Source organism: Sapajus apella, unplaced genomic scaffold (genome assembly GCF_009761245.1).
Source record: "Sapajus apella isolate SASKATOON/1434 unplaced genomic scaffold, GSC_monkey_1.0 scaffold6, whole genome shotgun sequence".
NCBI lineage: Eukaryota > Metazoa > Chordata > Mammalia > Primates > Cebidae > Sapajus > Sapajus apella.
Window position 1 is genome coordinate 32,483,237 of NW_022436946.1, and position 27,254 is coordinate 32,510,490.

Sequence of the window (27,254 nt, forward strand, 5' to 3'; positions counted from 1 at the left end):
TATATGAACTAATGGTTGAGTCACTTGATCTCCAATTCCAATAACATATGTGGGCCATAAATTTCCCAGGATATTTAAAGAGACATGATTTGCATTACATGGATTATAACACAGACATTTAAAAGAGAAAGAAATTTATGTGCCATATCCATAGGTTAATCATTCTTGTCAAATAATAAAAAGGTCCCTTAATTCTATCTTGGAGTCACTTGAATCTGAATACCAAGAAAACATATTTTTGTTTCTCAAATGTAATTGTTAGGTAAAAGCATTTTCATTTTTGTAAAAACATATTGATAATGTTATCTCTAGAGTAACTTCTTCTCCACCTCAGGGACTTTGTCAGTAATCTTCCCAGTGTTCTGATATGGTTGTTTGAGTACTCTCGCCAACCAGGAAAAAGCTCTGGAGTGACCTTGGGACTTTCTTATAAATGAGTGAGTCATTCAATTTCTCAGCATGTTTGGGGGAAATTCATCCTTCTTACTCCTCTTTATATCCCCACTCCAAATGCTTATACACTGCAGATGGGAATATAAATTAATACAACTTCTATGGAAAACAGTGAAGAGATTTCTTAAAGAACTAACAGTATTTCTTCCATTCAATCCAGCAATCCCACTCCTGGGTATCTCCCCAAAGGAAAGGAAGTCATTATATCAAAAAGACACCTATACGCATATGTTTATGGCAGCACAATTTGCAATTGCAAACATAGGGAACCAACCTGAGTGCCCACCAACTGATGAGTGGATAAAGAAAATGTGGTATAATTACACCATGGAATACCACTCAGCCATAAAAAAGAAGGAAATAATGCAGCAACTTGGGTGGAGCTGGAAGCCATTATTCTAAGTAGAGTAACTCAGGAATGGCAAACCAAATACTGTAAGTTCTGACTTACAAGTGAGAGCTAAGACATGGGTATGCAAAAACACAACAGTGTGATATAGTAGACTTTGGAGACACAGACGGAGGGTGGGTGGAAGTTGGGTGAGGGGTTAAAAAATGCTTCATTACATTGGGCACATTTTACACTATTCAATGACTGGTGCACTAAAATCTCAACCTTTACTGCTGTACATTCATCCATGTAACCAAAAGCTACCTGTACCCCAAAAGCTACTGAAATTAAAAATATACATATATTAAAAGCAAAAGAATGGAAATTAAGAAAAAAACAAAACAAAACAAAACTTCTCTCCATATCCTCTCCCAGATTGTCAAGTGCTATTGTTGCTTTTGGAAATCTGTGTTGTGGTTCCATGATTTGATATTTAATCTATCTGACTCCATTAGTGCCAGTGGCTGTTTTGAAGGCAATGCACTTCAAAAAAGTGCATTGCTCTCCATTTGTCTCTTGTTCACTTATATCATATACAGATTTATAATGCAGTAATATATTTTGCAATCAGCAGATATAATGAAATACGGTCAGCCAATTATTTATAGAAAGCCCCAATTATTTGTGTGATAAAAAAAGAATGAACAAAGTAAGAGATTCTTCTAAGGTAAAAAGATACATTTTGCCACATCTGATGAGCTGAAATCACAGCATATGGTACATTTTGCCATAGAGTTAAAATTTAACCTGAAGGTTTTAGCTTAGATCAGAGAGGTTTGTACATAAGGTTTGGAACACCCTCTGATTGTTTAAATATGAAGCTGCTGACTTGCAGAAAAATGGGATGATGACCTAACACCTAAATTTTACTTAGAATTTGAATAGTTTGTTATATTCCAGCAAAAAAAATTGTAGAATCTTTTTAAAATAGATAAAAATAGACTTAATTTGTAATGTAGAAACTCTAGTGCATCTCATTGTAAATAACCAAACAAGATTAACCTTTTTTTAAAAAAAGATTTATTGAAAAAAAATCAATAAATCTTTCTTAATATGGAGCAAGGACGTAATTCAACTCCTAAAAGGCTGAAAATTGCCAGAATAGATTTTTACCTTCTGGAGAATAAGTTGGTTGAATTTTCCTGAAGGTAGAATGCTGTGATTTATATGACAACTGAAGGGTTTTTGCTGCCATGTACCTTACAACTGCTTCTTTGTAGCAGAGTAACTTGTCAGGAAGAACTTTGGTTCTTAGATACCTTATTGAAGTCTTTTCACATTTTTCACTGGCTCATCACTTTTGTTTAAATGCTGTTGTATCTCGCTAAAGATGTAGTCGTCAACTTTAATTCTATTGGGGATACTGCATAGCCTCTAGGTATATTATAGGGAGATTCCACTGCTCTGAGATCAGGTTACTGGCAATCTCAGCAATATTTGTAAAGCCAAAGAAAGCTAAAACAGGAACTTTGGATAGTAACTTCTATCTCATATATTCTATGCCATAGGAAAAGCAGCCTTTCCTCAGGCCTCACCTAGAAAACTGGATGTAAAATTAAGATATACATTGCAACAAGAAAGCAAAGAGTAGTAAGAAGTGGTTCTCATATGTCATCTGGAAATAGGACTTTATATACACATTACTATTCAATTTTAACATAAACATTCTGTGTGTATGATCTTTTCAAAGTGTATGAGAATGTTTTGGGTTGCAATTAATAGAAAACACAATTCAAATAGTTTAAACCATTGGTGGCATGTTGGAATTACCTGTGAAGTTTTAAAACATACTGGAGCCAGGTTCCATCCCCAGCAATCATAATCTAATAGAGGGCAGCCTGGGAATAGAGGTTTTTTTAAAAAACTCCACAGATCATTCTAATATGCAGCTATGTTTGATAACAGGTTTAAACAATAACAAAATTCATTGGCTCATGTTGCTAAAAAGGCCAGAGTTATCACTGTCTTTAGGCAAGCTTGACACAGGCTCAGCATTTCAGATTCAGTAGCTCTGGTGTGTGATTGATAATTTGTATGTGTTCCAAGTTTCCAGGTGATGCTGTTGCTGCAGGTCTGAGAATCATACTTTGATAATTACTGGAGCTAAGTACATAAAAGTGAATAATATACTTATTGCCTTTTTGTGGAATTTTAGGACACCAGTGTTTATATCCAAATAACATAGTAATAAGCATAATCATATAACTTTTATATTCAGAAAAAAGTAAAAATTACTGAATTTATTATTTCAAAGAGGACGTTAATGAGAAATCTATAGCTTAAGTGTGACCTGTTCACAAAGCTACACTTCAAACATGTATTTGGTTTATTTTCTTACCTTACTTTCTCTTTAGGTAACTGCTCTAGCTTTAGATCTCAGTGATGTGCTCCTGTATTGGCTGGTTCAAGACAGTCAATATATTCACCTGTACACAGCTGTTCTTCGGGGACAGAGGTAAGTAGGGTCCCTCAAAGGCAACTGATTGAGAAGAAAACTTGTCCCTAAGTCATAAATGATAATGCATGAAAATTCATTTATTCTTTCAGTAAATATTTCTGGTTATCCACTGTGTTGCAGGCATTGGGCTTGTAGGGGAAAGAGGTTTGTAAACAACTAGTTACAGCAGAATATGGTAAGTGCTGTGATGAGGTATGAAGAGAGTACAGAATAGATACTCAGGAGAATGCTGCTCAAGAGCCCAGGAAGTGTATGGATAAGCTTTTCTGCTCCTTCACAAAATAGAGTATACGTTATGGAATGAAGGCAGAACTCTTCATGCGATGTCTTAAATAAAAACCAGAGGGTGAAAGGGACTACATGAATTATCTCCTTGATCTACATCCTCAAACGTATCCCCCTGTCTTGCTCTTGTCAGTATCTCTACATCTTCAACATTAGCTTTGTCAGATATTTTAAAAATAAAATTTACACTTTTGCTTTAAAAATTAGTTATAATATAAATAATGTGAAATGTTCAGATCTTAAGTGTTCCATTACATCAGTTTAGACAAATGCATTTTGAGACATAGAAAGTATCCATCATCACAATAAATTCCTGTGCCCTTTCCCAGTCACTCTGCCTCCATCCAGAAATATATATTTTTTGTGTCTGACTTCTTTTACTTGGCATAAAATCTTTTGTGATATATCCACGTTATGTTGGTAGTTTTTCCTTTTTATTGCTGAGTAGTATTCCATTGTGTGAAGATACCACTGTCTGTGTATCCATTCTATGCATGTCTTAATGGACATTTTAATTGCTTCCTAATTTTGATTATCATGTGTAAAACTGAATATTTGTATACAGGCTTTTTGTGGATATATACTTGGATAAATACCTAGGATTAGAATTGTTGGGTGATAAGGTAGATAGATGCTTATATTCTTAAGTAATTGCCAAACAATTTTTCGAAATGTTTGTGCCATTTTATATTTCCATAAAAATGTATGAGAATTGTGGTTCTTCCATATCCCCCCAACAGTTGGCTTTGACAATCGTTTTTATATTCACCATTCTTTGGTGTGTGGAGCAGTAAATATTGTGATTTTAATTAGCACTTCCCTGATGACTATCAATTTTGATCACTTTTTCATTTGTTATTGGCCATTTATATATCCTCTTTTATGATGTGCCTGTTCAAGTATTTTTCTCCTTTTTAAATGAGTTGCCTTTTTGTTATTGAGTTGTTCTGTATATAAGCACTTTGTCAAAATATGTGTTATGAATATTTTCTCTCAGTGTTTAGTTTATCTACTTATTTTCTTGGTGGTATGCTTTGATGAGCAGAATTTCATTTTGATTAAGTCCAATTTATGCGTTTTCTATATTCTGTCCTTTCTGTGTTTTCTGTAAGAAATCTTAACCTATCCCAAGGTTGCAAAGATTTTACACTGTATTTTTTTCTAGAAGTTTTATTGTTTTAGCTTTCATGATTAGATCTATGATTCATCTTAAATTTATTTTGGGGTATGGTCTGAGACATGGGTTAAAGATTTCTTTTTTTCCTTTCTATAGGGATATCCAGTTGTTCTAGCACCATTTGCTGAAGAGATTTTCTCTTTCTTTATTTAATTACTTTGGGACCTTTATTGAAAACAATTTGACTGTGTATGTTTGGGTCTATTAATTGACTCTCTATTCTGTTCCTTTGATATATTAGTCTGTTCTTTTTGCCAGTACTGTATTGTCCTGATTATTAGAGAAATTTATAGAAAAACTTAAAGATAGGCAAGATTCGGTCCTCCAACTTTGCTTTGCTTTTCCAATATTTTTATTTTGTCTATTCTTGATCTTTTGTCTTTCCAAATAGATTTTAAAATCATCTCACTAATTTCTAGAATAAACCCTGCTGGAATTTTGATTTCTTTTCAGTTTAGGGAGAATAAATATCTTAAAATATTGAATCTTCTAATCAGTGAAAGTGGTGTCTCTCTTTCATTTATTTGGGTTTTCTTTAATTTCTCTCAGCAGTGTTTTATAGTTTTTAGTGTAGATGTCTAACATGTATTTTATTAGGTTAATGTCTAGGTATCTATTTTTTTGATGCTTTATATATGTTATTTTTAAAAATTCCATTTTCTAAATGTTCATTAGTAGTGTGGGAAAATACAGCTGCTTTTTGTATATTGACTTTGTGTCTTATACATTATTAACTTCATTTATATGTCCTACCAGATTCTTCTAGAATACTTTAGTAAGAGTTAGTCTTAAAAATGACTTAGGAAGCATTCTCTCCTCAATTTTTTGAAAGCATTTGTATATAATTGCTATTAATTCTTCTTTAGTTTTGATAAAATCCACAAGTGAATTCATCTAGACCTGAAGTTTTCTTTGTGGAAAATTGTTTGATTACAAATTCAATATCTCTTAAGGATTAAGGCTATTTATTTTTATTTCCAGTTTTGGTAATTCATGTTTTCAAGAATTTGTTATTTTGCATGAGTTGCCAAATTTAATAATGTCATCTTATTATCATTTTAATACCTGTAGGGCCTATAGTCATATTCTTTTATACTTCTGCTATTGGTACATTTTTTTCTTGATCACTCCTGCTAAATGTTTATCAGATTTATTCATCTTTTCAAATAACCTGTTTCTGGTATTGTTGATTTTTTTCTATTTTGTTAATTTTTTATTTCATTAATTTCCAATCTTATTTTTATTATTTTTCCTTTTCTATTGATTTTAGATGTAATTTTCTGTTCTTTTTCTAGCTTTTTAGGGTGAAAAGAGAGGTCGTTGTTTTTATATGATTCCACTCGCTGGCATTTAAAACTATGAGTTTTTTTTAAGGTCTATAGTAGTTGTATTTAACAAATTTTGGTATGTCTCCAACTATGATTGTAAATTTGTCTATAGTTCTTTTTGGTTAATGTCTTTGGGTGCTTATATTTAGTTATTGGCTATCTATATACTTGATTATATTGTCTTTTTATTATTATAAAATATTCCTATTCATCTATGCTAATATTCTTCATCTTAAAGATTCCTTTGTCTGATATTAGTATGGCCACACCAGCTTTCTTTTGCTTAGTGTTTGTATAGTACAACTATTTCAATTTCTTTATTTTTTTAAACTTTTTGAGTTTTTACATTCATTTTTTGTTTTATTGTTGGGTTTAAAATTTTTATTTTAGTTTAAGGGATACATGTGCAGTTGGATTCTATAGAAAAATAGTGTATCCTGGGGGTTTGGGGTACAGATTGTCACCCAGGTAACAAGCATATTACCCAATAGGTAGTTTCTCTTTAAAAAAATTTTATTTTTTAGTTCAATAGGTTTTTGAGGAATGGGGTATTTAGTTATATGGATAAATATTTCGTGGTGAATTCTGAAATTTTGGCATACTCATCACCTGAGCGGTATACAGTGTACCCAATGTGTAGTTTTATCTTTCACCCTTCTCCCACCCTTTTCTCCAAATTCCCAAAGTCCATTGTATCATTCTTATGCCTTTGCATCCTCATAGCTTAGCTCCCACTTATGAGTGAGAACGTATGATGTTTGGTTTTCCATTTCTGAGTTACTTCACTTAGAATAATGGTCTCAAATTCCATCCAGGTTGCTATGAATACCATTCTTTCCTCCTTTTTATGGTTGAGTAGTATTCCATTTTATATATATGTGTATGTATATATATATATATGCCAAATTTTAAAAATGTACTCATTAATGGGCATTTGGGCTGGTTCTATATTTTTGCAATTGTGGATTGTGCTGCTATAAACATGCATGTGCATGTATCTTTTTCATATAGTGACTTATTTTCCCCTGGTGGGATACTCAGTAGTGGGATTGCTGGATCAAATGGTAGATCTACTTTTAGTTCTTGAAGGAATTTTCACACTGTTTTCCGTAGTGGTTGTACTAGTTTACATCCCTGCCTGCAGTGTCAGAGTGTTCCCTTTTGACCACATCTATGCCAACATCTATTTACTTTTTGATTTTTTGATTATGGCCATTTTTTCAGGAGGAAGATGGTATTGCATTGTGGTTTTGATGTGCATTTCTCTGATAATTAGTGATGTTGAGCATTTTTTCATATGTTTGTTGGCCATTTGTATATCTTCTTTTGAGAATTGTCTATTCATGTCCTTAGCTCACTTTATGATGAGATGGTTTGTTTTTTTTCTTGTTGATTTGTTTCAGTTCCTTGTAGATTCTGGATATTTGTCCTTTGTAGATGTATAGTTTGTGAATATTTTCTCCCACTCTGTGGGTTGTCTGTTTACTCTGCTGATTATTTCTTTTGCTGCACAGAAGCATTGAGTTTAATTAAATCTCATCTATTTATCTTTGTTTTTGTTGCATTTGCTTTTGGGTTCTTTGTTATGAAGTCTTTGCCTAAGCCAATGTCTAGAAGGGTTTCTTTGATGTTATCTTCTAGAATTGTTAAGGTTTCAGGTCTTAGGTGTAAGTCTTTGATACATCTTGAGTTGATTATTGTATAAGGTGAGAGTTGCAAATTTTGTATAAGGTCAGAGATGAGAATTTTCTGCATGTGGCTTGCCAAACTATCCCAGCACTATTTGTTGAATAAGGTATCCTTTCCTTACATTATGTTTTAGTTTGCTTTGTCGAAGATTAGTTGCCTTAAGTAATTGGCTTTATTTCTGGGTTATCTACATATGTGCCTATTTTTATACCAGTACCATACTGTATGGTATGTGACTATAGCCTTATAGTACAGTTTGAAGTTAGGTAATGTGATTCCTCCAGAGTTATTCTTTTTGCTTAGTCTTGCTTTGGCTATGTGGGCTCTTTTTTGGTTTCACATGCATTTTAGGATTGTTCTTTCTTGTTCTATGAAGAATGATGCTGGTATTTCAATGGGAATTGCATTGAATTTGTAGATTGCTTTTGACAGTATGGTCATTTTTAGAACATTGATTCTACCCACCAATCAGCATGGGATGTGTTTCCATTTATTTGTGTCATCTATGATTTCTTTCAGCAATATCGTGTAGTTTTCCTTGTAGAAGTCTTTAATATTCTTAGGTATATTTGTGAGTATTTTTTCTTTTGTAAAAGGGGTTGAATTATTGATTTGATTTTCAGCTTGGTCACTGTTGGTGTATAGCAGTGCTACTGATTTGTGTACATTAATTTTGTATCCTGAAACTTTACTGATTCATTTATTAGCTTTACTCTTTTTTGGTAAATAGAAAAACTCCAAGTCATGGAGACTCTGAGAAAGGAGTGTTGCTATGTGTCTATCTATCTATCTATCTATCTATAGATATAGATATATACCTATATATACACATGCATCCTTATATATATATCCACATACATTCATATACATATATGTATATATATGGATGTACATATACATATGTGTATATGGACGTGTATATATGTATATGCACATGGATGATCCATATATATATATATATATATATATACACACACACGTAATGCATATAAGCACATAAACACAACAAATCTGATTGATCAGTTACTTTACATCAACTATGGTACACAGCTCTAGCTAGTTTCCTACCTCTGAATCAGAGAAAATGGACTATTTCTTTCCTTAGAACTTAAGGTACCGACAATCTGATTGCCAAAATAAGCTGTCTAAAGTGAGACACAGACAATGTTCAAAGCAACAGTGTTGTGAAGGATCATAGTTCATTCTCTGCATTCTCTCTGTATATGCCAAAGAGCTGGTTTCTTTAAGAGTCTAGCTCCTCAAGCATCCACAGATTCAATATCAAGTAGAGGAATGAAGTTCCTTCTTAAAAAATGTATTTCCTCCTCTTAAGGTTAGTAATATTTCCTTGTATGTATGCACAGTGGAGTATAGTAGCTCCCAGTGAAATGATAGAAAGGGTAGGTACTTTTGCCCTCCAAGTAAGTCTTGCCTTTTAATCCTATCAGGAAAAAAAAAGGAGTTTTATATATAGAGATTGAGATTCTGGAGTCATCTTATAATCAGAAAGTTTTTTGTAACATATAATCAAAATTTCTTACCATTACTTTAGATCAGCTTTGTCCAATACAAATATAATGCAAGTCACATATGTAATTTTAAGTATTCTAGTTGGCTCATTAAAAAAAGTAGAAACAAGTAAACATAACTTTAATAGTGTATTTTAATATTTTGACAACATATCAAAATATCACTTCAACATGCAATCTGAATAAAAATTATTGTTATTTTATATTCTCTTTTTCACATTAATTCTTGGATGTCCTCTTTGTATTTTACATTTATAACATGTCTTAATTTGCACACTAAGTTTTCATAGAAAATCTTTGATCTGTATTTAAATTTCATAAAATTTACAGGCAAAAGAGTTGATTTACGTACTCAAGTAGGTCTAAAATACTCAAAAATATTGGTTGGGTGCAGTGGCTCACACCTGTAATCCCAGAACTTTGGGAGGCTGAGGTGGGCAGATCATGCGGTCAGGAGAGTCATCCTGGCTAACAAGGTGAAACCCATCTCTGCTAAAAATACAAAATTAGCTGGGCATGGTGGCATACACCTGTAATCCCAGCTACTTGGTAGGCTCAGGCAGGAGAATTTCTTGAACCAGGAGGTGGAGATTGCAGTAAGCCGAAATTGGGCTACTGCACTCTACCCTAGGTGACAGAGCTAGACTCTGTTCCAAAAAAAAAAAAAAAAATAGAAAACTAAAAAATATTTTAATATATTTTACATGATTCATAACATGTGGATCAAATATTAGTTTTAAAATTTAACATAATTAATTAAAATTAAATAACATTAAAATTTTGGTTCCTCAGTCATACTAACCACATTTCAAAGGCTCAGTAGTCACATGTGGTTAGTTGCTGCTGTGCTGAGCAGTATAGCTCTAGCTTGCAGTAGAGATGAGATAAACTGATTGCTGTCATTCATCATATTCTGAACTTGAGAACTGTAATTGAATTGCCCTTCAAACTACTCTTCCCTCTCCTATGTACATCAATTTCCTTTAGTTTATACAAGAGCAACCTATTTGAGGCACCATGAAATTCTCAAAACAAAACTTTTATTTATATTTTTCTAAAGAGAGAAAAGTGAATATTTTAAAATGATTTACAGAAATTACTAAAAAAATTAAACCGTCATTCCAAAATCCTGAGAATAACTGAGATAGCTTTTTTGAGTACCAAACAACTGTTATAATTTTAGAAACAACCAAGCAGATTTTTCAAGGAAAAATAATTGCAAAATTTTCTTCCATCGAGGGGAAATAAACCTCTAAACACACAAAAAATAGTTTTTACTTGTCTTTTCTAGTCTGAAAAGGAGCATTTTGATCAAACTATAGAAACTGATAAGCACATTGAAATGACAGTTGTGAATAGTATAAAGTGAATGACTCAGCAGGCTAGAATAATAAATGGCAGGTAAATCAGATGACTAACCAATCATAGGAGGAAGACATGGTTCAATGAGGAGAAACCATTCAAGAGACCATGCCTTCTGGATTGATTTTCCCATTCATCTTGTTATGCCTGGCTGTTCATTATGGGGTGGTGGGGTCATGGAATTGATTTTTTTTAAATCCATCTTTTTATTTCTTGAGAAAACCATGATGAAATGAGTTCAGCTTCATCCAAAGCTTCACCCAGATGTAGATTTGTTAGTGTTACAACCACATTTTATAGATGGTTCAATGAGAGGCTAAGTTATTTGCCTAAAGTCAATCATTTAGTAATTGGCTAAGCTGGGGTTCCATGTAGTTCTGTTTGTTTCTGAAGAATCCCCTACATTGCAAATTCATTACTTCACAGTGGGGCCTAGTCTTATTCAGAAATGAGAATAGTCATGTAGACATGCAGGCCATGCCTTCTTGGCATCATGTGAACTGGGTTAGATGTAAGGTGGTTGCTTTAAGAACAAGGAGTCTGAGTGAGGATTGTTGGACAGAATGGAAGGATGACCACCCAGGGCAGTGTCAGAGCAATGATGAACTCAGCTCACAACAGAGTTACTCTGTGTGTCTAGTTAGGGACTGGAGTCCTTATGGCTACCACATTTAAGAGCTGTCGTTCCTGTCAATTCTGGATAAATGCCTGCAAGTTTTTACTCTTTCAGTGTGTCCTTTTTTCAAATCCTCAATGCAGTAGGCTTTTCTTTTTAAAGTAACATGTACCTGAATCCTGGCCACGAGCGGTGGCTCACATCTGTAATCCCAGCACTTTGGGAGGCTGAGGCCAGTGGATCACTGCAGGTCAGGAGTTCAACACCAGCCTGACCTGGTGAAACCCTGTCTCTATTAAAAATACAAAAATTAGCTGGGCGTGGGGACACACACCTGTAATCCCAGCTACTTGGGAGGTTGAGGCAGGAGAATCACTTGAACCTGAGAGGCAGAGGTTGCAGTGAGCTGAGATCGAGCCATTGCACTCCAGCCTGGGCAACAAAAAAGCAAAACTCTGTCTCAAAAACAAATAAATACATAAATAAATAAACAAGTATCTGAATCCTAATTTGCTGTTTCCATCATGATTTATTGCATTGCTTGGTCCCAAAGCCCTTCTGTTTCATTTCTACAGGCTAACTTTTAACCTTGTGTACAGATGGCAAACTTATACTTCAGCCATTGGTTTTTACAGGTTTCATTTCTGGATGATTACCTTATTTCCAGGTCCTGTAAGAACCTTGCCTCATGTCTTTCTTATGCTAATGCTGGTGTTGTAGGAGCACGTAGAACAAACCAAAGATGCAGTCTCTCAACTAATGAAGTAATGAGAATCCAGGTTGTGCCTTTGTTGTAGAGTATTACCAAAATCACAAGTATTTTTTAAAAAGCTGCAACCTATCTAAACACTCTTGATATTGCAACATCACATTAATAAGAAAAGCCCCCAGAGAGGAGCACAGTGGCTCAGGCTTGTGATTCCAGCACTTTGGGAAGCTGAGGTGGGCAGATCACTTGAGGTCAGGAGTTCAAGGCAGCACCAGCATGGTGAAACCCCATCTCAACTAAAAATACAAAAAATTAGCCAGGCATAGTGGCATGTGTGTGTAATCCCAGCTACTTGGGAGGCTGAGGCAGGAGAATCGCTTGAACCTGGAAGGCAGAGATTGCAGTGAGTTGAGATCATGCCACTGTACTCCAGCCTGGGCAACAGCGAGACTCTATCTCAAAGAAACACTAAAAGCTCTCACAAAATTTACTTTAGGTCTACTACTTAAAAATATTTGAAATAAAAACTCAACTTAATACAAAACAAAAAGAATGACAGTAATTGTTAGAAAGTATTTAATGTAAACAAATGTGCACACATACTCACAAGCACACATTCTCATGAGTACTTGGATGGACCAGCCCTTCTACCACTCCAGAAACACACACTAATTGGTGTTATGTTTTAACAGCGCTGAGGATACCACCATCACAGAATTTGCAGCCTGGAGTACTTCTGAAATTTCCCAGAATGCACTGATGTACTATAGTGGTCGTCTGTTCTGGATCAACGGCTTAAGGATTATCACAACTCAGGAAATAGGTCAGAGAACCAGTGTCTCTGTTTTGGAACCAGCCAAATTTAATCAGTTCACAATTATTCAGACATCCCTTAAGCCTCTGCCAGGTGCAGTATTTTATTCCTGCCTACTCTACTCCATTATACCTTCTGTTAAATAAATGTTTAGGTTGGGATTTTTTTTTTCCTTAACAATTAAGTTTTAAGAGGAACAAGGCTTTACTTTCATTTGGTTTGCTTGCAGTGAGTTTAATCTTAACCCAAATTTATAGACTGAAAAAGTCAGAAAAAGATAATTTTTTTTAGCGTATGTTAAAGGAAAATTTGTTTCAGTTCTAATTATTAGCAATTTCTATTGATTTTCTATGATTTTTATATTGATCAATAATCTCCATTTTTTTTCTTCTATTTTTTTTTCTTTCATCCTGTAGGGAACTTTTCCTTTACCCCTAAGGTTATTCCAGATTCTGTTCAAGAGTCTTCATTTAGGATAGAAGGAAATGCTTCAAGTTTTCATATCCGGTGGAATGGTCCTCCTGCAGTAGACTGGGGTGTAGTTTTCTACAGTGTAGAATTTAGTGCTCAATCTAAGGTATGGTGTTGGTTCTAGTAACTTTCATTTTACAAACAGACTGTACCATCTGTGTCAGCCCTGCCCACACTGATCTGTACCATCTTGACTTAGCCAAGCCCATCTTCTTTTTCATTTTCGTAGCATTTGGTTATTAAGATTATTCCCCAGAAAACTTGTTTACAGCCAGTCTCTGAGTGCTTGGTACTAACTGCTGTGCTGGATACACTTTAACTGGTCTGTGTGGTACAACATGGAACTTGCCAAGCTTAGCATTTCCTCAATTGCAAGTTTTGATTTTACATGTGAACCAAAGTTTGGAGATTTTAGGTAATAAGGAATGAAAGATTTTATAATTCTCTCCCTAAGAAAATAATGTTTTGTGTTTATATTTTAGTTCTTGACTAGTGAACAACAGTCTTCACCTGTATTTACCGTGGAAGGACTGGAACCCTATGCCTTATTTAATCTTTCTGTCACTCCTTATACCTATTGGGGAAAGGGCCCCAAAACATCTCTGTCACTTCGAGCACCTGAAACAGGTACAGAGGTTAAAAATCTCTCTTTTTTAAAAAAGCACAATCTCACTTTTCATGATCTGGAATGGAAAGTCGATACTTAAAAATAACTTTCAGTTTTTTAGATGTGTTTAGATTCAATATCCTTTCAATGACTTTTTGGAGATTAGAATAGCTCTATTAACATAAATCTTCATAATTTATTCAAAAACAATAGTTCAAGGATTTTTTAACAGCCATTTCATTTGATTGTAGTGATGTAGAAAATGCAGATGCATATTTCAGGTAATTTGTAAAATCCTTCATAAGAAAAAATGGTAATTTAAGGGCAGAGACAGCTTTTTTGGAAGGCAGACTGTTCTCATAGATGGTAACTCTGAATCTTTCGTGGGTGAATAACTGATATCTGAATTTAATGTTGGGGGAAAAGATATTTTACAAAGGATACTAGCCATATCGTTACATGTGTATATCACCTTAAAGTGTGCAAAGCACATTTTTATGTATCACTCCATTATTAAATATTTACTACATACCTACCATGTGTCAGAACATAATTTCATTTGATCCTCACATAGCTCTGAGGTGGGTGGGAAAGTCTTGTTATCTTTATGCAAGAAAGAAAATGAAGGCCTAGCAGTTGCTTAAATAAAATAGTTACTAAGGTGCTGGGCTGGGACTTAATCTGGACTTTTCACTACAGTTTCATCAAATCTCCATTCAGTCATTTTTACAAATGTTGGTAAATGATAGTATGATTTATTTAATTTATGTAAAGCTAATACAGGATTCGGCAGGTAGTAAGAGCTTGATAAATATAGATATCCATTCACCATTGCATTTTTTACTATTAGGATGATTTCAACAATATTCATCTACGAATCACACAACAGGGACATAGTGGGGCCTGGGCAGGTTCTGGAGCAGTTAGCATTGGATCCCGGAATGTTCTGCTTGAGATTTCCTTGGGATATCAGCTTGGTTGAATTGTTCTGTGGAAGTGGACTTGACTGCATCCATCAGGGGATTTGGTGGGAGCAAGAGTCAACAGCGCTCTCTCTGCTGGATATTGGGGGCAATAAGAAAGGATGACAAGATTTGGCCTTTGCCTTCAGGAAATTTACAATATAGCCAGGAAATTATCCAAATTGACCAACCTTTATTAACCACTTACTGTATGCCAGTTCTATACTACATTTGGGAGGATTTAACAAGGAGTAAGAAGAGGTGCTTTCTCTAATGGAGCTCATGAAACACGGGGGAGATAAACTCATGCACAGCAAATGATAGTAGATACTAGAGAGTTATACCTGAGCAGCAGTGGCATAGAGTACACAAGTCTATGAAACCTTACCTATATCAAGCTGCTTTAGGCATTCTTAAGAGATAAGATGCCTTTGGGAAATGGAAACTTTAGTGCACCCTGAAAGATGGAGCAAGAAGCGGTATCCCATGTGAGAAGAGAAGCCCAATGTAAGAAGTCTTGGAGATTGAATAATAGCGTGAGTGTTAAACATTAAATAGCAATGTGATTGGAATGAGGGAGGGAGTGAAGCCCTTGTGGAGGAGTCCTAAGAGAGGAGAGGGCCATCAGAGAGAATGACTTAGAAATCAGACAGAGACATTTCTCTTGATTAAAGGACTGAGAGATACCAAATTGCTTGGTTTGCCTCTAGAATAAATGAATACTCCCAAACCTTACTCTTGGGGTATCAGCCTCCCCTAAAACTTTCTGCTTCCTATGGAATTCAGAGTGACAGGGCCTAGGTCTCTGATGCATGCTGTGTTTTATACCCTGAACTGGCTGAAGGCTGTTTGGACTTACTGCTGTTCATCCCGATGATAACATTTTTACCTTCACTGAAATCACTCTGTCAGGATGAAAGTGAATGTTGCATTTTATAGGGAAAACCAGACACTTTTCATGTACACAAGGCACAGAGAAGAAATTTGTGCCTAAGTGGCGGTGGAAAGGATTTTATTTGAACATAAGAAGTCTTGCCTGTCAGTCAGATGTGCTGAAATTATCAGGATGGGTTCCTGAAGAAATCTATGGAATATTCTCTCCTGAAGATCTTTAAGAATGTAATAAATATACTGCAACTGTCTGGAATGAGAAATATTGTTAAGTTGTTTACACTCTAAGTGGTAAAAGTCAGTCTTACATTCTTTTCTGCTCTATCTGTGCCTCTACTTTTCAGTTCCATCAGCACCAGAGAACTCCAGAATATTTATATTACCAAGTGGAAAATGCTGCAACAAGAATGAAGTTGTGGTGGAATTTAGGTGGAACAAACCTAGGCATGAAAATGGGGTGTTAACAAGATTTGAAATTTTCTACAAAATATCCAGTCAAAGTATTACAAACAAAACATTTGAAGACTGGATTGCTGTCAATGTCACTCCCTCAGTGATGTCTTTTCAACTTGAAGGCATGACTCCTGGATGCTTTGTTGCCTTCCAGGTATGAGAGAGACAATGGAAGATATGAGGGTCTGAATAGTGCAAACAGAAGAATAATTAAAGGACTAGGTTAAGAATTCTGCCACTCTGTCAATAATTTCGGTATACTGTGATCAGAGAGGTCAAGTGGGCAGCAAATGTAGAGAGCGAGGTAAAGGACATTTTCACAACTTACATTCAGAGAACTTTGCAAATTCAAAGTAACTCATTCTCTTTCTTTTTGCTTTTTTTTTTTTTTGAAGCTGCTTCACAATTTTATTTTTTTTATGTTACACATTATTTTGCATTTTTTATTGATACATATTGTAGTTGTACATACAATTAGGGTACACTTGTTATTTTCATAAACCATTATTTATCAGTAAGATCACTGTAGGCCATGCACCACAGTAGGTACTTTTGTATTCATTATCTCATTTGATCCTCATACTGTAAAGGAAAAGTCAAGTCCTTGAGTATATCAGTCAAATACCAAAGCTGTGTGGCTAGAAAACACTGTGCCATAATGCTTTCCACCATTTCTTTTGGGGGAATATAACATCTTGGGGAGTGTTGTGGAGATTTGAGTTGTCTAGGGATTTGGTTTTTCATTTCATAAAATTCTAACTTAATAATTATTTTGATGATTTGTTAAGTCTACATATACCAATGAAATAAGTTATACATGAAAGTTAAAGATAATACATATTCCTATTTGGTAAAAATTAGGAGTTTTTTGGTAAAATAAATATTCTGGTTAAGTGTGCCTTTCTAGATATATATAATTTCAAATTTTGGTCACCATGGAACCATGCAAAGTGATATATGTGGATATGTATGAGTTTCACTTAACACAGTTCTGTACAAAAGTGAAGACTATTATATATGTATATGCACCATTATGAATCATACATGGATAATAATATATAAAGTATAGTAAAATGTGTTTAATACTAAGAATATAATAAAAATAATACAATGTTTTGTTGATAAAGCACTTGAGGCTTTATATTTTGAATTCACTGTTATAGATATCAATTTTCTTTGCAGGCTAATGTACTTATGCAAGGTTTGGAAATGAAAATAATTTATTATGTAAAAGAAAATATCTAAAAAAGTAAAAATAAACTTTACTGTTAGGATATGGCATGGTTCAATGGGAAAAATGTATACAGACCTCAGAAGACTTGCTGATTTCTACATATGTCATTGTGGTTGAGTTACTTACCTTAATTAGTATCCTGGTCCAGTTTCTACTCTTAGTAGTTGTGAGGATTGAAAGAGACAATGTATGTGAAACTGGTTTGAAATGCACAATCATTTTCAAATGTAAGATTTAATTATTTCCAAAAATCACTCTTTTTAAAAAGTGTGGTAAATTAGGTTTTTAAAGCTTCTTGAATTGAAGAAAAATGGAAGTTTATCATAATTTGTGCAGTTTTATTTCTGTTAAATGTTCTACATAAATTAATTTTGAAAATAACCTTATTGTATTTAAAAATATGTAATTGACAATTTTTTTATTATACTTTAAATTCTGGAGTACACGTGCAGAACTTGGAGAATTGTTACACAGGTACACACATGCCATGGTGGCTTGCTGCCTCCATTCCCCCCATCACCTGTATCAGGCATTTCTCCCAATGTTATCCCTCCCCTACCTCCTCACCCCTGCTGTCCCTCCCCTAGCCCCACATCCCCCAACAAACCCTAGTGTATGATGTTTCCCTCCCTGTGTCCATGTGTTCTCATTGTTCAACACCCACCTATGAGTGAGAACATGTGATGTTTGGTTTTCTGTTCTTGTGTCAGTTTGCTGAGAATGATGGTTTCCAGATTCATCCATGTCCCTGCAAAGAACATGAACTCGTCGTTTTTTATGGCTGCATACTATTCCAGGGTGTATGTGTGCCACATTTTCTTTATCCAGTCTATCGTTGATGGGTATTTGGGTTGGTTCCAGGTCTTTGCTATTGTAAAGATTGCTTCAATTGAACATATGTGTGCATGTGTCTTTATCATAGAATGATTTATAATCCTTTGGGTATATACCCAGTAATGGGATTGCTAAGTCAAATGGAATTTCTATTTCTAGATCCTTGAGGAATTGCCACACTGTATTCCACTATGTTTGAACTAATTTTCACTCCCACCAATATTGTATGTATTCAAGCTGTACAACATGAGTTGATAAATGTATATTGTGTAATGATTATCACAATTGAATTAATTAAACATTCGTCACCATCCTTGCTGTACTTTTAATTCCCAGACATTTTTTTGGAAATTAGTTTTCTTGCAAGACAGATTTGTTTCAATTCTTGCACTTTTATAGATAAAAAAAATCTATCAACATAAATATAGAGCAATATTTTTCCTTAATGATTTATATTGCTGTATATTAATGTAAATAACTATTAAAAACTATTAATGTTGTGTATCAGGAGTAATCAGCAACATTTAGTAATCTCTCCGTCATAGAACTTACATGTTGCCACTGAGAACACTGTTGAATGCAGTTTTTGTTTTCTTTTCTTTAGGTTCAGGCCTTTACATCTAAAGGGCCAGGACCATTTTCTGATATTTTAAAGTCTACAACATCAGGTATTTGTTTTATAAAATCTATGCAAATAGTAATTTAGAGGCGTGTGTGTGTGTGTGTGTGTGTGTGTGTGTGTGTTTGCCCATTGGTATCTTTTGGGATATGAACACTGTCTCTGAGCTAAATTTCAGATCAAAAACATATTTTTGACCCCAAAACATCACCAAATATGTTTAAACAAACCTAGGGGTAGAGAGCCTGGAAGGTCATCACTGTGACAGATGTATTAAAGGAACCAAAGGGAGCCCAAGGACTTCAAAACTGCCTGATATTAAATCAAGAGACTTTGCTAAACTAAAGTTAACTTTCTCATGTATCTTATCTACATGTTTTTTGTTTTCAGAAATCAAACCATTTCCTTACCTCATAACTCTTCTTGATAACAAGATAGTTTTTTTAGATATGGATCAAAATCAAGTTGTGTGGATGTTTTCAGCAGAAAGAGTTATCAGTGCTATGGGCTACACAGCTGATAATGAGATGGGATATTATGCTGAAGGGGACTCACTCTTTCTTCTGAACTTGCACAATCGTTCTAGCTCTGAGGTATTTTACTAAATAATTCTTTTGAAATAAAGGAAGTTTTTGCACATGACACTACTCTGTAATTAAAATGAATGGAAAATGGTTTAGTCATTAAGATTAGAATGAAAAGGACAGCTACTGTATAATCTGTTAGCCACAAATGAATACAGAGTACATTTTGGGGAAATGTCATTCAACACTCAGTTAGCAAATAGCTATTGGGTTTAGGATGCTGTGTTAGAGCCTGAGATGTTAGAAGTGAAATTTTATAGACTTTGCTCTTAATAAACCCAGACTAGTAGTAGTCTAACACTAGGAAGGCGGTATTGCCTAGTGATTAAGAAAGTGAGTTTTAAAATTTGACTACCTAGAATTCAATTTGGGCTCTACTACTTACTGGATTTATGATCACTGGAAAGTTATTTAATCTGTATGGTTAAATAATACCTCATCATGGGATTCCTATGAAGATTTAGTAGGATAATCCATGTAATGCATTTAGCACAGTGCCTGGCACGTGGTAGGCATTCACTAAATGTTAACTGAGAGCAAAGACAGACTAGGATAATTGCTGTGCTGAGAACAGGATGTGGTGGAATCACAGAGAATGAACATGTAGTATAGGTTGGCATGGTGGTGACAGAGTGGAAAAACATCTTGGAAACAAAGATGAGCCAGGTGAAGGCAAGGCAGGTACAAAGACAGGAAAACAAAGAGCCATGGAGTATTTGGATGAGAGTGGAGTGAAAGGAAAATGGGAAAGCTGGAGAGGTAGCGGGGAGCCTGAACACAATGGACCTGCTTTACTGTACTAAAGAGTAGGTGTCATTCTAGAAGCCAACAGCAAGCCAGGGAAGATATTTAGTGGGTCATTAAGATGGTCAAGTTGTGTTTTAGAAAGGCCTGTCTGTTAGCAGCGTGAATAGTGACTTGGAGAAGGTTAAGTCTGAGACAATTAGGGGGCTGTCACAGGAATCCAGGTAGAATATGTTATGGGTCTGAGTGAGGGGATGAGCATGAGGTGAGAAAGGAGATGACAATTTGGACATTTATAATGGGACTAGTTCGAACTGGGTGCAGTGACTCACGCCTATAATCCCAACACTGGGAGGCCAAGGTAGGGGGATCTCTGGAGGCCAGGAATTAAAGACCAGCCTGGCCAACATGGTGAAACCCTGTCTCTACTAAAAATACAAAAATTAGCTGGATGTGGTGGTGTGCGCCTATAGTCCCAGCTACTTGCAAAGCTGAGACAGGAGAATCGTTTGAACCCAGCAGATGAAGGTTGCAGTGAGCCAAGCTTGTGCCACTGCACTCTAGCCTCGGTGACAGAGCCTGACTCTGCCTCAAAAAAAAAAAAGAAGAATTCAAGGAGGAACCATATTTGTCAGGATTAGCTTTGGGTGGGTGTTGAAAATCCATAAAAATATAAAATGCAGGAGAAAAAGAGATTTTTGGGGTGGGTAATGAAGTCTGTTTCCTGGGATCATTTATATGGAGATGTTCAGTAGACAGTCTGATATTTGAATCAGTAACTCATTAAAGATCTTGTCTGAAGATATAAATTTGTGGCACTCGTTTGTAGATTGCAGTTAAAGCCATGGTAGTTGAAATCATTTAGGAAAAATGTGAGAAAAGGGCACATATTACAATGGCACACTATCTAGATTGCTGAGATTCGGGATTACAAATGAGAAGTACAATAAACAAGTGATATGGGTGATTTTAGAAAAGTCTTCAAATAAAAATAACCACTCTCTTCTTGGCTGTGTTCTCTACCTATTGTTAAGCTTTTTCGAGATTCACTGATTTCTGAAATCACAGTTATTACAATTGACTGGATTTCAAGGCACCTCTATTTTGCACTGAAAGAATCACAAAATGGAATGCAAATATTTGATGTTGATCTTGAAGACAAGGTAAAATACCTCAGAGAGGTGAAGATTTGCAATAGGAATTCAACAATAATTTCTTTTTCTGTGTATCCTCTGTTAAGGTATGTAAATGCAAGTATCTTTTTATATTGTGATGAAATAGATATAGACATATTTAATGTAGTGTCTTTGGTTTAATAGTAGAGGACAATTATGAGAAGATAAGATGCTTAGGGCTCTGGGTTCACTATATTAAAGTAAGTAATTCTGCATGTAAATTAGGAGCCACAACCACAAATATGTAAACTTAATGCATACTGACAATTTGACTAACAAATTAAGGCTAATTACCATCAGGAAACAATAGCAGATTTTTATGCTAGGGAATGCAATAATATCATCTGTTGGTAAGGACAAGAAGAGGATTGAGACGGTGGCAAGCGATGAGCAGGAACAGATGGGCAGCATGTTTTGTACAGCAAAAGTTATTCTGTGATCATCCATATTAGTTTAACTAATATCCTCATAAGGTGAGCTTTAAAGTCTCCTTTCAGCACCTAAGTAGCAATTTCCCAGGCTGGAAAGATATATTTTTGTTTGTACCATAAGCATGGGAATAGGTTATTTTGAAACTAGATCATTAATTAGAATTAAGAAGCAGAAACAAACCTGAGAGGAGGGGAATAGAGATGGACATTGATGAAAATTATGCAAATATGTTTTATATTTCAGCCTTTTAATATAGCACCTAAGGTTATTATATTCCAAGACTTTAGTTGTAAACACATTTATTGAGAAATCACTGGAAATGCTACAAGTTAGACTTCTTGTGACTTCTTTCATCTCAGAAAAAGTTACTGGACACTTGATCATGCTTCCTCTAAAGGCTCCGCTTGTCCCTCACAGTCATTAGGAATGGTTGATCTGCATTAGAAACCAATATTTGAAATGATGTATTTTACTCATTAAGTTGGAGGGACTTTTTTTTTTCCCCTACAGTCGCTTGTATTGGACAGAAGTTTCCGATTTTGGCTATCAGATGTTCTACTACAGTGTTATCAATCATACCTTGCACCGAATTCTGCAACCCACAGCTACAAACCAACAAAGCAAAAGGAATCAATGTTCTTGCAATGTAACTGAATTTGAGTTAAGTGGAGCAATGGCTATTGATACCTCTAACTTAGAGAAACCACTGATATACTTTGCCAAAGCACAAGAGATTTGGGCAACGGATCTGGAGGGATGTCAGTGTTGGAGAGTTATCACGGTACCTGCTATGCTCGGTAAGATGCTGATGTATGTGTGCAGCCCCTTCGATCACATTTAAAAAGGGCTTGCATTCTCCATATACTCCAAAGAATATACACATGACATTTGCTGTGCACCATTCCAAGTGTTCTTGTAGAATTTAAATCAAGTTGTTTTCAGGAAAATTGTATGTAGGAATTCACATAATTTTCTAAATCCGTATTTTAAAAATTGTGGTTAATAGTAGAGCTACAATTTAATGGGCTTAACTGTATATGCTTAGCATGTACTAAATGCATTATTTTATTTAATATTCATAATGCCTCAGTGAAGTAGGTACTAATATCTTCATTTTACAGATGAGGAAACAAAGTCTGAGAAAAGTAAGGTAACTTTTCCTGAGGGCCACAATTAGTGAAGAAGTTGAAACTAGGTCTAATCACAACATGCATGATCTTCCCGCTATCCTAAATTGTTTCCACTTTGTGATCCCATTTCAACATGACTGATTCAATACTTGGATCTATTTGTTGAAATTCAAATGATTGTAGAATAAATATTACAAAGTCAAGTACAATTTGGAAGTCTCCTAACTAGGAGTTATTCAACAGAAAAAAATGCACTCTAAATACTCCATATACTCTTAATAGTCAACTCCTCATTGCCCAGTATGGTAATCACTAGCCATATGTGGTTATTTAAGTTTAAATTAATTGAAATTAAGGCCGGGTGCCATGGCTCATGCCTGTAATCCCAGCATTTCAGTAGGCAGAGGCGGGTGGATCACTTAAGGTCAGGAGTTGGAGACCAACCTGGCCAACATGGTGAAACCCCATCTCTACTACACATACAAAAATTAGCTGAGCTTGGTGGTGCATGCCTGTAATCCCAGCTACTCAGGAGGCTGAGGCAGGAAGACTCATTTGAAGCCAGGAAGTAGAGGTTGCAGTGAGTCAAGATGGTGCCACTCCACTCAAGCCTGGTGACAGAGTAAGACTCTGTCTCAAAAAAAAAAAATTAAAATTAAATAAAATTAAGTGTTTAATCTCTCAGTCACACTAGCTACATTTCAAGTGTTCAAAAGCCACAAATAGCTAATGGCCACTGTATTGGACAATGTAGTATAAAACATTTCTATGATCACTAAAAGTTCTATTGGTCATTGCTGGATTATACAGTGAAGTTTTGAAATTGCAAATATGTATGTATGTGTTATAATTGCACATAGGTTTTGTTGACGTGTCAACCAAGCCCTTTTAGAAACAATTCCTAGGTACTCTAAATGGATTTTTAATGATAGAGGTAATGTTTTGAGTGATTCCTTCTTAGGTATATTACTTGCTTCTGTTAAACCTGTGACAAAGACCCTTTCCTTGATCAAACTTTAGTTATGCTCTTCCGAGTCCTCCTCTTGACTAGGCCTCAACCTTGGTCTTCCTGTGTCCATCCTTCCTGACTTCAGTTTTATCAAAAATCCTACAAAGTCAGTTTAGAGAGAACCGCCCCCACCACTGATATCTGATCAAGTTCTTCATCTCCCACCCTTGATGGGCATTGGTCTGACTTAAGTAAGAATTGTGTATAGGTTCTTGGCCTGCCTTTAGCAGGAATCCTGTTAGGATAATTTAACAAGGATTGCCTTATCCTTGATGTTATCTCTTACTATCTTTCCACCCACCGACTTCCTCACTCAATTTTTGGCTATAAAAACCCCAACTGTCTTTGTTACATCGCATTGTTTGTCTTTCCTACTGTGCTATTGCACTTGTCTTGACTAAAGTCTTTCTTACCATTTTAACAAGTGTCAGAATAATTTTTTCTTTAGTATTTAATACACGAGACACAAGAATTATCTAGTGGACCATTATATATGTATAAAACTGGTCAGTTTTTCATAAACCTGTAATTAAAATCCTAAAATTAGAAAATTAGAAAGATTTTAGAGATCATTTAGATGTTAAGATGTTGCAAGAAATCTTTTCTTTAAAAATAATCCTGCATAAACACCTGTTTCATTAAAAAACCCCGGTAATTTATAAGGAAGTCTGTCTACATTTTTGGACAATTCTGAATATTAGATTTTTTCCTTATATTTAGTCAGTCTTCTCTTTGTTTCTCCCATTCATTAGTCTTGGTTCTGACCTCTAAATTTACAAAGAATAATTTAATCACTTTCTACATGATAGCCATTCAACTATGTAGTGATAACCGTCATAGCTTATTGTAAGCATTTTTTTTTTTTTTTTTTGAGAGAGAGTCTCACTCTGTTGCCTAGGCTGGAGTGCAGTGGTGCAATCATGGCTCACTGCAGCCTCATTCTCCTAGGCTCAAGTGATCATCTTGCTTCCGCCTCCCAAGTAGCTGGGAATATAGCTGCACACCACCATGCCTGGCAAATTTTAGTATTTTTTTGTAGAGACAGGGTCTTGCTATGCTGCCAGTCTTGAACTCCTGGGCTCAAGTGACCCGCCTGCCTTGACCTCCCAAAATGCTGGGGTTATAGGCATGAGACACCATGCTGGAACCAAGCATTTTCTTTGGAGGAAAAATTTAAGTATCTACAGTTACTCCCCGGGCAACGTGGCATCTTGATCTTTGCCCTAGTCTCCCACCTGTAATTTCATTCCAGCTGGTTAATATCCTCTTAAATATTGCCCCCTAAAGACATGCACTCTCGATGTGTTCTGATCAGTGAAGGGAGACTCTGGCTATGGCGGTCTTCTTTTTGTTGCAGCCAAAAGTGGTATCAGATCTTTAGGATACCTGCCATTGAAAGACCACAGTCTTTTCCACATTCATTATTATTAAGCCAGAACCCTTTCATGAATTCATTTACAGAGTTGATATGAAACTTACTTAACTCCTTTAAACCTCAGTTTGCCTTTCCACAAAATGAGGTTGGTAAAAATAGTAGTTACCTGATTGGCTTGATATGGTGGTAAAATTAGAGAACACCCCTAAAACCCTTAGCCAAATGACATTAAAGAAAGTTTTTTTATATATATTAAAATAATATATTCAAAATTTAGGAGTTACAATATAGAAAAAGAATTTTATATATTCTTTAGAGTAAAAATGTAAGATATTTATTTTGTTCTTTATATTCCTTATGTTTTTACAGCAGGTAAAACACTTATTAGCTTAACTGTGGATGGAGATTTTGTATATTGGCTCATCACAGCAAAGGACAACACACAAATTTATCAAGCAAAGAAAGGAAATGGGGCCATCGTCTCCCAAGTGAACGCCTTAAGGAGTAAGCATATCTTGGCTTACAGTTCAATAATGCAACCTTTTCCAGGTAATAAAGTCACATTCGTAATCAGCTTGTTCTCCCAATTTAGGGTCGGAAAATTCTCATAACGTCTTCTCCAAGGCTGTCCCTTTAGCCCCTCTGTTGTGCTCTCATCCTTGCTCCAAACTGCCAGTCTTTAGTGTGCACTCTGATTGCTGTTTGCCCTGGATGACAAATTACCTCTATGTGTAAACGCAGCTTGGGCTGTGGTGGGCAACTTTAGACATGGGAAACCTGCGTCCTGTTGTTCTCTCTTGCCTGTCCTCTTTCTCTTCTCAGTCCCATAATTTCTCTTCTTTCTCTCGTTTCTCCTTTGACCATATTTTAGGCCTCCCAATGGTGTCAAAAAGCATTGCATACAACCTCGTTTTCAAGGTAATGGGTCATACTTATGTTATTATTATGCAGTATTATGTATCAAAACATTAAGAATTAATATATACTATTATAATATGTGGTACCATTTAACATGAATAAGCCTGTGCTACCATTTTTATTGTTTTTATCTTTTTTAAAAAAGTGTCGCTGATGTTTTTTAGTGTTATGCCCCTCATCCTACTTTTCCCATAAACTGAATTTTACTGTGTGATTTGTATACTGCAATGATTCCTAGAAAAGCATGTATCATATTATAGCAGAACTGACTATATATTTTCTACTGACAGACATAATAAAACCTTGTTGAAATCTAAAAACCATGTAAACAAAAACAAAACCTGTATTGCATGGCCTCATTGGTCTCTTGTCAAGGCTCTCTTTGCCACTAACGTACAAATACCATTCTAAATTAAGTATAACTCTCCTCTAGAGAGGGACAGAAATGAATGACATAAACTCCCTTCATTTAAATGTTTTCAGTTATAAAATATGTAAATTGAAAAATGTAAAAATGTATAAATAAAGACTACTTTGTATTTTTGTAAAATAATTTATTTTTCACTTGGAGAAGTTTAAGGGATTTTGAAAGTTCATGTGGCCTCTGGTTTCTGCCTCAGCATATAAGAAGCTTAGAAATTGCCACTCCACCCAAAAGCAGGTAAAAGGCTGAGCAAATTGAAAACTTAACAGCTCTTCTTGGATCCACAAGAGAAGTGAGATCACAGAGGAAACTGCTGTCCCCAGTATTGGGAAGACAGTTTGGTAAATACAGAGAATTACAATTTACCAGAGCAAAAACCCATGAGCAGTTTTAGCAGTAGAAAAAACAAAAAAAAAAGCAGTTTTAGCAGGAGAAAAATCTAAACTGTAATTGATGAATTGCTTGAGGCTCAGTGTGGGTAACTCTGAGAATCAGAGACTTGAGGGGGATCCAGCCATAGGGTGGGGGTGGGAGGCTTCACACTTTTATGTTTTACCTCCAGGAGCTTTAACTGTTTTTTT

At 35.2% G+C, this 27,254-nt stretch overlaps 1 protein-coding gene across 4 annotated transcripts in view; it reads left to right on the plus strand.

Moving 5' to 3' along the window:
* ROS1 (ROS proto-oncogene 1, receptor tyrosine kinase) overlaps nucleotides 1-27,254 on the plus strand; it is a 139,920-nt gene that overhangs the window by 42,906 nt on the left and 69,760 nt on the right. For 3 of the 4 annotated variants that reach the window (XM_032274959.1, XM_032274956.1, XM_032274958.1), the window contains exons 18-27: nucleotides 3,199-3,299; nucleotides 12,690-12,904; nucleotides 13,228-13,388; nucleotides 13,765-13,909; nucleotides 16,087-16,349; nucleotides 18,868-18,931; nucleotides 19,273-19,475; nucleotides 21,245-21,450; nucleotides 22,328-22,614; nucleotides 25,701-25,880. In XM_032274959.1, the coding sequence (XP_032130850.1) occupies nucleotides 3,199-3,299; nucleotides 12,690-12,904; nucleotides 13,228-13,388; nucleotides 13,765-13,909; nucleotides 16,087-16,349; nucleotides 18,868-18,931; nucleotides 19,273-19,475; nucleotides 21,245-21,450; nucleotides 22,328-22,614; nucleotides 25,701-25,880 (1,825 nt within the window). The remainder of the gene's footprint in view (nucleotides 1-3,198; nucleotides 3,300-12,689; nucleotides 12,905-13,227; nucleotides 13,389-13,764; nucleotides 13,910-16,086; nucleotides 16,350-18,867; nucleotides 18,932-19,272; nucleotides 19,476-21,244; nucleotides 21,451-22,327; nucleotides 22,615-25,700; nucleotides 25,881-27,254) is intronic. The other variant, XM_032274957.1, reaches the window with a different exon arrangement.